Source organism: Labrus mixtus, chromosome 3 (genome assembly GCF_963584025.1).
Source record: "Labrus mixtus chromosome 3, fLabMix1.1, whole genome shotgun sequence".
NCBI lineage: Eukaryota > Metazoa > Chordata > Actinopteri > Labriformes > Labridae > Labrus > Labrus mixtus.
The window spans coordinates 32,379,478-32,390,328 of NC_083614.1; the positions used below are offsets into that span (position 1 = coordinate 32,379,478).

Genomic DNA, 10,851 nt, shown 5'->3' on the forward strand with positions numbered 1-10,851 from the left:
TGTCTTTGGATGTTACAGTTCTTACTAGAGTGTTGATGTTACATTAAAGGCACAGTGTGTAAGTTCCACCACCAGGGGGCTCTCCAGCAAAATAATAACAAATTAAAACCGCAAGCGGTGATGAAGGGCCTTCGCACCCCTGTGCATGTCGGGGTGTGTTGCGACCGCGGGAGTGCAGCAGCAGCGGAACGTGGCTAAGCAGGAGGCCTTGCAGTCCGATTTGTGTAAAAGTCGTACTATGGTAAGCTGAAATAGGCAGCGTAATGAAGATCACAGAAAATTTTGACGTAGAGCAGTTCAGACTGGTACTGTCATGATAGCTATGAAATATGGAGCAAATTGAGCATTGTGTAGTACTTATTCCTTGCAGTAGGAGGCGCTATGGTTAAAATTGACTATTGTAATGTCAGTGTGTTCAGAGGCCAACCCTGAACATACCTATATAATTTCAAGAAGATCAGACAAAGTATATAAGAGTTACAGCCACTTCCTGTTTGATGGCGATGTGATTTGTGGACTTCCTTTTGAGTTTTGGGCGTGGGTTGAAGAGGCTTTTTTGTAGGTTTTGTCATGTTGGAAAGGAATAGTAAAATTCAGAATTGTAGGTTCAACGTGCTGCGGGGGCTGAATGTTTGAAATATTGTAGGGGGCGCCACTGAGCCATTAAGCCACGCCCACTCATTTAAACGGTATCAAATGTTTGACTTTACCACCAGGATCATATGTATGAAGTTCCAGGACAGTATGACTATGTTAAGCCCGTGAAAAAAGTACTTCCTGTTTGATGGCGAGCGACGCGTCCGTATGGCAACAGCGTTGGACGTAGGCGTTTGAGCTTGAAAGGTGTTAGCATGGTCCACACCAATTTTGAGGGGAAATTGAGCTACCGTGTAGCAATGGCTAATGCTAATTGAGTAGAAGTAACTTCCTGTTGTCAACAGGTGGCGCTGTGACTAAGCAATAAAATTCAAACATGGATGTGTTCAGGGCGGGTCCTGTATCATGTATAACAAATTTTAATATGATTGAACACTGCATGGCAGAGATATAAGCATTTACTTTTTTGGCAAGTTGCCAAAATGCATATCAAACTTTGAACACACACCACGGCCACGCCCTTTGACGAAATAACATGCAGAGCACAACGGGATATGTTGAACGTGTCTAGAACACACTGACACTGAGTTTGCGCCGATCGGATGAGCGCCCTCGGCCAAGATCCTTCAAATAGGAAGGCTGAAATCGGCGATTATTATGAAATTCAACTTTAATTTGTGGACTTCCTGTTGGGTTTTTTGAAAAGCTGCAAGATGATTTTTAGTCCGTCCCGAGAAGCTTAATATGCGTACCAATTTTCGTGAGTGTACGTAAAAAAACCCTCTATGGGGAGGCCATTTTGAAAATTTCAAGGGGGCGCCACTGAGCCATTTTGCGAATTTTTTTTACGAAACCACCAAAATATTCGCGAGACCTGATGACCGTGGAAGTTTGGTGAGTTTTCACGCACATTCAGGCCCTCAAAATCACATTTAAAGTGGAGGAAGAAGAAAAATAATAATTCCTAGGGTTTCAAGAGGGTCCTACGCACTTGTCAGTGCTTCGGGCCCTAATAATCCTTATAAAGTTTTTTTATAAAGTTATAAATAAAGTTTAACCATAGTGCCCCCTACTGCAAAGAATAAGTACTACCTCCCATATACAATGTCAGATTTTCACCAAGTTTCACATGAACAATGTCAGTACTGGCCTGATCATATCTAACCTAATACAATTATGCTATTAACATAGCAACCCCACTGGAAAGAGGCGGTACTGCATCTCGGATACTTTGTCTGATCTCATTTAAATTGTATGATCAAGGTTGGCCTCTGAACACATTAACATAACAATAGTCAACTTCAACCATAGTGCCCCCTACAGCAAACAGTAAGTACTACATCCTATATACAATGCTCAATTTCCTCCAAATTTCATAGCTATCATGACAGTGCCAGCCTGAACTGCGCTAAGTCAAAATTCTATGTGATCTTCATTACATTGCCTATTTCAACATGCCAGTACTACGACTTTTACACAAATCGAACCGGACGGCCTGCTGCTTAGCCATGTTCCCCGACATGCACTGGGGTGCGAGGGCATGTCATAATTTTACTTTATATTCTGTATATTACTGTCTTTCATTTGTACTTTTCTTTATGTGAAATCTGTATGTTATTTAGTTATTTAATCTGCCTCTTACTTGATTTACATTGTGATATTGTTTTGTTTACCTGACTGTATATGAGCATTACTCTTCTTGAATAAAGCTAAAAAAAACAAAAAAAAAACATAAATGACATCACTTCCTTACTGACTGAATCAGAAGAAGTAGGAACAAATATCTGCCTACTGAATAGTAGGTACTAAACAGTATACGGCACGGATAGTAGGTACTGCCTACTGACAGATTGAGTAGGTACTTGGCAATTCGGATACAGTGGCTCATATCTGCACAAATACTGTGCTTATAAGTTTAGTCTATTTAAAATTGTCTTTGTTGTTGGACATCTCCCCAGAACATTTTTAACACCAGAAATGTCTTTCCCTGCATTCTGATAAATTTGTATGTAGAATTGTAGGCTTTTATGCACCACTTTAAATTAATGATTTAGTATTGTGTGCTCTTTTGTGTCTTTAAATCTATTTTAGGGTTCATCAGGTACTTTTTTTATACAGTGATGCATTCATTTAAAAACATGCAGACTTCGAACATAATCCAAAATGTGATTATTCTGTGACACATGGTCAAAGTCATGTGATGGAGGCGCTGAATGAGATGTTTTCCTCCGCCTACATCAATGCCATCAAGTGAGCCTTCATCCTGGGCATGTTGAAGACGCAGGGATTGATTTGTGGAGGTGTGACGCAGCAGGTAAAGTGACCGATTCTTTCTGTTTGCAGGTGTGCGTCCGTGCAGGAGCAGCTTCTCCTCAGAGCGATCATCGCCAAGTTTCGGCGGCTGGGTTTGGAGGAGGCCACCTTCCAGCTGCAAATACGGAGATATTATAACTAGGGCTGGTCAACGATTAAAAGTTTTAATCGCGTTAATCGCATGAGTTTCTGTGATTAATCACGATTAATCGCATTATTATACGCAAAATCCAATAATGACTGAAAAAGTAGCATATAGCGCACTTTTATTGTAAATGTACTTCTCAACTTAAACAATGTAATCAAAGCAAATAAATACAAAACTAAAGCTTATTGCATTCGTTGCAGTCTGGACGCAGAGTGGTGTGGGTCTCCTCTCTGCTCTCTGACTGCAGCTGGGTCTGCTGCGCGAGGCTACAATTCGGAAAGGGCCCCTGCCGCTGTATTTCTACCCTACACCTGGGCCCTTTCCGAATATCCACAGTTCAGTACTCAGTATGTACTTTTCAGTAGGGAGTTTCAGTACACTGAACTCTCATGGTCATTCAGTAGGCATTTTTTGGGTCCACCGCAGTATACTGAGCATTTCAGTATGGATACTAACTTCCGGGTTTCATGCAGTATGGATCGGATGCGTGCTTTCAGGAAATTAATTGTATTTTACCCACAATGCTGTGTGAAATTAAACGTAAATCGTCACTTCACGTCCGCCTCCAAATCAAAACAAACGAGCGTGGATTAATTGAATCAATTTTTAATCTAGAGTTAAAGTCCCGACTGAAATCACTACTTTTAATTAACAACAGAAAATAAAACAAATGTCTGGAGATTTTCCCTTCATGACATCACAAAGGGCAGTAGCCCCTCCCCCAGGTGGGTGACACTCCCACAGCTAGGTGTTTGTTCTGCCCTCTGAGTCTGCCTTCTCACCGTAAACAATAGGACATGGAGCGAGAAAGACCGAGTACACCCCAAGCCCTTCCAGAGAGGGGGCGTGGTCAGACACAGCTCATTTACATATTTAAAGATACAGACACAGAAACAGTCTGTTCTGAGCAGGGCTGAAACAGAGATTATCACTCCCATGATTCCCCTCCAGTCTCGACGTCATCTTTTGTTATTGTTTTGCTGGAGAGCCCCCTGGTGGTGGAACTTACACACTGTGCCTTTGATGTAACATCAACACTCCTGTAAGAACTGTAACATCCAAAGACAAACATTCAAAGTTTTATTAGTGAACATGTTTATTTGATCACAGCATGAACACAATCACCTTCATCCAAAAATAATATTCATCAAATTCACTTCTTTTTGCAAAACCAAGCAACGCAGGGTTATCTATAAAGCAAATATTCATCACTTCAGAGGAAATTCAGAGAGCTTTTTTTATCGGCAAAGTCAAGAATTAGACGATGTAAAAACAATCAGGAACACAAACCACCTGAAATCCATTTGGGTCAAAACTCTATCAAGTCATTTAAATGCATAAAACAAACTCACAGTGCAGATTTATGTGGCTGTGTTTAAAATTTAACATGAATTTGTTTAAAGTTTAACCAAATCAAAGTTTTAAGGATACATCATATTCATAATTTATTTACATGTTTCGCTGCACCCTTTCACTTTCACATCCGGGAATCATCTTTTATGAAACATTCAGACGGAGGAGGTCAGAAAAAGTGTCCCAATGGATCGATACAAAAACTACTGAGCGCCTGTAGCTAACTGCTAACATGCTAATCAGCGTTTCGTTCTGAGGACATCACATTAAAGGAAGAATGTGTGACTTTTTGATCCAGTAGATGTCGCCCTTGAGCACCAGTGTGAAACCAAAACAAACTGCTGTTTGGCCACGCCTCCTCCATACTGAAGCCTCCGCTCTCCTCCAGCAACACACCTCCAACCCCCCTCCCCTCGCATTCCCACGACTGAGTTATAAAATGGATCGCACCGTAATTAAACACCATTAAGCATAAGCGGCAGACAAAATCGTCCTTTACTCAAACTGCAATCACCTGTCCTTCATCGTTGTGTTAGCATGCTAATGTTAGCGCTCTTTAGTTAGCTCATAGCTTCACATTGCATGTTAATTGACACGGAATGACCGTGATCTAAAAACTCTTGCATGACATTCAAGGCCGTCCCGTCCATGTTTACACGGCACCGACAATAACACAGCCAGCAGAGACTCCTGTTACATGTCGGTATGAATTTGTCAAACATTGCTCGATTTGTAAACGTAAAAAAGAAAATCGTATTTTAGCGTTCCCTGCAAAGAAAGCTTAATTACACTGAAACTAATCAAGGCTGCTGTAAAACTTCACTGTTTGAAATCATTGTATGATTTTCATAAACCGCCTTAGCTTCATTTTTGCGAGTGCTCCTGATCTTTTTTTAGGTGATACACTACCTCCATTTTTCTGGAGGACACTACAGTTTCAGTTTAGCCAGAAACTCTTCTATTTCTTTACTCTTTCGGTTCCACTTTGTTGTGTCTTTTGTTCTCCTCAGAGCTTCGATGCTGTCGTCACGGAAGAAGGACTCGACTGTTATCGAAGCAGCCCTCATGTTGAACTGCATTGACTTTTGGTAATCCTGTTTATCATAGAATAAGTACTTTGCAAAGCGGTTGTAAAGCACCTGTTTCTCTGCAGGCTCCAGATCCCTTTGGAGCAGTTTCTGGAATATCGCCTCGGCTTTAGCCTTGTCTGACTTTGCGTACACACTTGCAAGATCAATTTTCTTGACGAATGAAGAGTTAGGGTAAAGAGAAATAACCTCTCGATGGAGACTGATTGCCCTCTCTGTCATGCCTGGCCTTGGGCGACTCTTTCTGAAAAAAAACAAGATCTTCCACTTGTAGCAGAGTGCAACACATCTCTTAAGATAACGCTCATCTGGATGTTTTTTCAGAGCATCCTCTGCCAAATCAATGGCCTCATCTACAGATATGTAGTGTGTGTAAAGTCTCAGTAATGGCTTTATACCGCTGTAGCTGCTGAGCGGATTTCTCAAGATCTGACTTGCCAACTTTTGTGCTTCATCCTCAACTTTTTGTCCTTTCTTGGCAAGTTGCGTAAGGTAGACAGCAGCGAGGTACAAGTTATTTGGATTCTGATTCTTTGCACGTTCCATTTTCTTCAGGGAGTTAGCGTCTACCCCGCTTTCGCTGTGCTTACTGGCACGCACTAAACCTAAGACATAGCTGGCATTCCACTCCACCCTGTCCGGCTGCATCCTGATGGCTTTCTCGAAGAGATCTGCAGCCTGCGGCTGTACCTTTTTACCGAAATTGATCAGGGTCCAGGCCTTTTCAGCGCAGATCTCTGGATGGAGCTCGTCCTGGGATGGAGATGGGTATTTTTCCATCAGGGCATCAACCTTTGACAGGTAAGCCTGACTCTCTGCTTGATCTCCCAGGTGGTGGTGCAGCCAGGCCAGGTTCCCGTAGTTCACCACTAACCAAGGACCCTCATCTGCCTTTCTCAGCTTGTTGAGTGCCTCCGTAGCCTTCTGGAACAAACTCTTAGCCTCTTCATTTAACCCCAGCTTATGCTCAATAAACCCCCGCAGGTTGTAAATGTGGCCCAGCCATTGATTTCCCTTCTCGGTGCCGATGTCCTCAAGCTTGTCCTTTAAACGTAAAAGTTGGGACTTCTCAGGGTCGAGAGCCCAGGTGAAGTGGCACTGCAGATCCTTCAGCTTGGACTCAGAATTTCTTTGACTTTTAGAGGCACTAGAAGAAAAAAAAAACATCAAAACATATCATCATTAAGTTAATACAACGGACCCTGAAGTATGATAGGCTTAGATCAGATCACCAATGTTCATTTGATATTTCTGTGGAATAGGAAAATAAAATAACATCATCAGCTTCTTCTTCATGAAACACAGATGACTCATCCTTCAGGGTCGGACTTACGGATTTATATAGAGGGTTTACAAAAGGTATAACGCAGTTTTGGGGGGGCTCTGTTGACAAATATGACTCCTGCAGCGATGTGTGCATCACATATTATCAGAGGAAACATAACGAACTCCAACAAAAGAGTCACTGCAAGAGTCTGCTTCAAACCAACACGTGAATCTGTTCTGCTGTGGGCCGGACCCACCTAAGGGGACCTTTGACCTTTTATTGGTTTGTGAAAAATACACTTTTTGGTCAGCATGATGGATGGGGTGTAAAACTGCGGCAGAGTCTGCTGGACAACCCGGGCACCAAGTGGTGGCACAAGCTTAAAATGTCAGTGTCCTTCACAGGGACAAATAGAATTAAAAAATGTAAATAAAATTTAAAAAACACAAAATGTACAAAAGGTGCAATGTAGGAGCTGTGCAGTCGACAATGAGAAAGAAATCTTAGTGTATATAAATCTAATCTCAGAGTGCATGTAAAGAAAATAAATTTAAACACACAAGTCCTGGCAGAAGCCAATGTATGACGTCACAACCTCTGTGTACTCATCCAGACTGTTTGTAGCACGACTGCATCATACGTGATGCAATGCCAGAATGACTGGACTAATGTTGGCTTTTTGAGCGATGACACTCACAAGGGCCAGGCAATATGAAAAGCACAGACAACAGTAATAAACTAGACAATTTGCATTTACCTGCGGAAAATGCATGGGAATGCTGACCGCTGAAATATTTTGCAAAACACTGCTGAATGAAGAAGAATTAGCAGAAACAGCTGAAGGATTAGAAGAAGATGAAGAAAAATTAGAAGATGTAGAAGAAGAGGAAATGGTAAGAGAAGAGTAGTAGTAGAAAAAGAAAAAGTAGTAAAATCAGAAGAACAAGAAGTAAAAGGAGTAAAAGGAGTAGTAGAAGGAGAAGTATTAGTAGAGTGGTAGAACAAGTAGAAGATACTGCATAAAGACTGCTTGAATGCAGTCAGACAATGAGAAAAGGGGGAAAACGTCTCCCTATTGAGTGCTCATTTCAAGGGCTTAAATTGAGTTGGTGGCTAAATAATTATTTTGTGAGCAAGGGACAAATGGCCGAACGCATTGATGTGATTTTCATGTCTGGGATCTAGTGGTGGGCGATATAACGATCTTAGATCGTGAAGGATTTTAACTTGCTGACGATCTGCCAAAGCAGAGAGATCGTAGAACCAGGCTAATGTGTTTATTCTATCACATTAGATCACACTCCTTTTTTGCTCCGCAGCGGTGAAAACAAAACTTGTAAGTTTAACTTATAAGTTACTTATCCAGCCTCTCTACCCGCAGCTCACCTGTTGTGATAACGGAACCTACAGGGATTACACTAAACAACGTTACAAAGCAGCAGGCAGGTGAGAGTGAGTAATCATGGTGACTGTCTGTCTGTCAATCAACAATGTCCCGCCCCCTCTATGAATTAAACTCTTCTGTCAGTAAAACTTACTTTGATCATCTGTCACAGAATGAACACATTCTGTATTATGTTTGATTATATATAAACCAAACTAAAGTTAGTACAATAATGTCATAAAAACCAACAAAGGCTGCAGAGCCTGTATGAAGCTCCAGCTGTAGGAACTCTGCAGGGCTAATAGAACAGAAACACAAGAACTCGAAGTCTACATGTTTTTAAATGAATGCATCACTGTGTGAAAATGTTCCTGATGAACATAAAAAGAGGACACATAACTAAATCATAATTTCAAAGTGGTGAGGAAAACCTTCAAATTGTGCATAAATATTGATCAAATTGAGGGAAAGACATTTCTGTTGCTAAAGATGTTCTGGGTGAGACCTCCAGACCTCCTACAAAGATGTTTTTCAAATAGATTAAACTTGTCAGCGCAGTTTTTGTGCATTTAAAAACATTATACAGGAAAATAAGTTTGGTTGAACTGGTCAGTAACTTACAAATTTGTCTAAAGTACAGTATGAAAAAAATCGTGATAAAATTGTGATCGTGATTTTGCCAAAAAAAAAATTGTGATATGATACTTTTCCCATATCGCCCACCTCTACTGGGATCCAAGAAATGTGGGAACCACAGCGATCTAAAAAGTTAGTCACAAGAGGTTTGGTCAGGGAAGTTTGGCTGAAGTTTACCATTACACCAGATGGTGAGTTACGTGGACCACCTGCCGCTTTGAAGCTCACAGTGTAAAAACCTTTGCTCTGTTTGTCCTGAAAACTCAATGTGTGAGAGAGGACAGAGAGAGACAGAGAGGCAGAGAGAGCCAGAGAGAGAGAGAGAGACAGAGAGAGAGAGAGAGACAGAGAGAGAGACAGAGAGAGAGACAGAGAGAGAGAGAGAGAGAGAGACAGAGAGAGAGAGAGAGACAGAGAGGCAGAGAGAGACAGATAGAGAGAGAGAGAGAGAGAGAGGCAGAGAGAGACAGAGAGAGACAGAGAGAGAGACAGAGAGGCAGAGAGAGAGAGAGAGAGAGAGAGAGACAGAGAGAGAGAGAGAGAGAGAGACAGAGAGAGAGAGAGACAGAGAGGCAGAGAGAGACAGAGAGAGAGACAGAGAGAGAGAGACAGAGAGAGAGAGAGACAGAGAGGCAGAGCGAGAGAGAGAGAGAGAGAGAGAGGCAGAGAGAGACAGAGAGAGACAGAGAGAGAGAGAGAGAGAGAGGCAGAGAGAGAGAGAGAGAGAGAGACAGAGACAGAGAGGCAGAGAGGCAGAGAGAGAGAGAGAGAGACAGAGACAGAGAGGCAGAGAGGCAGAGAGAGAGAGAGAGACAGAGAGGCAGAGAGAGAGAGACAGAGACAGAGAGGCAGAGAGGCAGAGAGAGAGAGAGAGAGAGAGAGAGGCGAGCGGGCAGAACGGGTGACAGGCCTCATAGACTGTAAACATTACGTTCGCCTGCCTGGGAGCTGGAGTCTGACGTCACTTTCCTGCGCCGTCCACTTTGCCATTTCATTTTCGAGTTGGTTTGAATTATGATCACTTTTTAGCACGGCAAGTTTGAAAACGAAAAGCCAAAGACCTTTTCGTTTTCATTTGAATTATGTCATACAATATGCATACATAGAGAGTAAAAGTATAATGCAAACTGGATGACTGAATATTCATTTTAAATATAGGTCAAATAATGCACCTATATTCTGAAAATTAAAACATGTTTCTGTTACTGTATTTTCATTTTAAAATTAGCTTTTTCATTTGAATTATGATACAGATTTAGCAGGGCATTTTTTGAAAATGATAAAGCAAATGTCATTTTCTTCTTCATTTTAATTCAGTCAAAGAATGTGCATTTTTGAAGTTGAAAACTAAAATTCAAATTAAATAAATTAAGCATCATTTTATTTTTGAGTCAAATAATACACTCATATTCTTAAAATTAAAAAGCATTTCTGTTAATGCATTTGAATTTTCAAATTAGTTTTATCATTTGAATTCTGATCACTAATCGCTTCCATATTTCTCTGTCTGTTACTCCTGCTCGCTCTGGAGTCCGGAGCATTTACCATAAAGATCAGAATACGTGAGAACCTCAGATTTAGGGGCGGATCACTTCACCATGTAAACTCGAGGAGCGGCTGGCTTGACCGCAGTATAATTTCCAATCGTTTAATTGCTGCTTCTACTTATTAAAAAGCTGAGTAGCTTAAAAAAAAAAAAAAAAATGGAGGACTTGAAAACATCTTCATGGACTTTAATGATCCGACATTTTTTTGTTGTTGAGGCTTTGTGACAAAAAAAACATCAATGATGCATGAATTCCTAAAACCCAAAACCATCATAATGATCTCTTACCATGGTAAACAATGCAGAATCAAAACCTCACCTCATTTTTCAGCTGTAGTTCTCTCCGTAGTCTTTATGAGTTTGGTCAGTTTGGCGGATTCCTGCTGTAGTTTGAGTTTGCAGAAACAAAATAACAGGACATTCACGAGCACGCATATATAGTCTACGCAGATGTTAGGAGGCGGGGCGTTCTCGGAGTCGCGCAGCGTGCAGAGGAGCGAACAGACGCGACTTCGCTGA

General features: G+C 41.4%; 1 protein-coding gene across 2 annotated transcripts; it reads right to left on the bottom strand.

Moving 5' to 3' along the window:
• Positions 1-4,125: 4,125 nt before the first annotated feature.
• LOC132971872 (interferon-induced protein with tetratricopeptide repeats 1-like) lies at positions 4,126-10,851 on the bottom strand. Of its 2 annotated transcripts, XR_009672818.1 has the most exons (3): positions 10,652-10,851; positions 4,862-6,646; positions 4,126-4,638 (listed from the first exon to the last, which is right to left on the bottom strand). XR_009672818.1 is itself a non-coding variant. In XM_061034640.1 (2 exons), exons 1-2 carry the CDS (start codon positions 10,654-10,656, stop codon positions 5,341-5,343), a joined length of 1,311 nt encoding a protein of 436 aa, XP_060890623.1. In that variant the 5' UTR covers positions 10,657-10,851; the 3' UTR covers positions 4,126-5,340. The 2 variants fall into 2 exon arrangements, 1 of the variants encoding a protein (XP_060890623.1); XM_061034640.1 differs by having other exon boundaries at positions 4,126-6,646.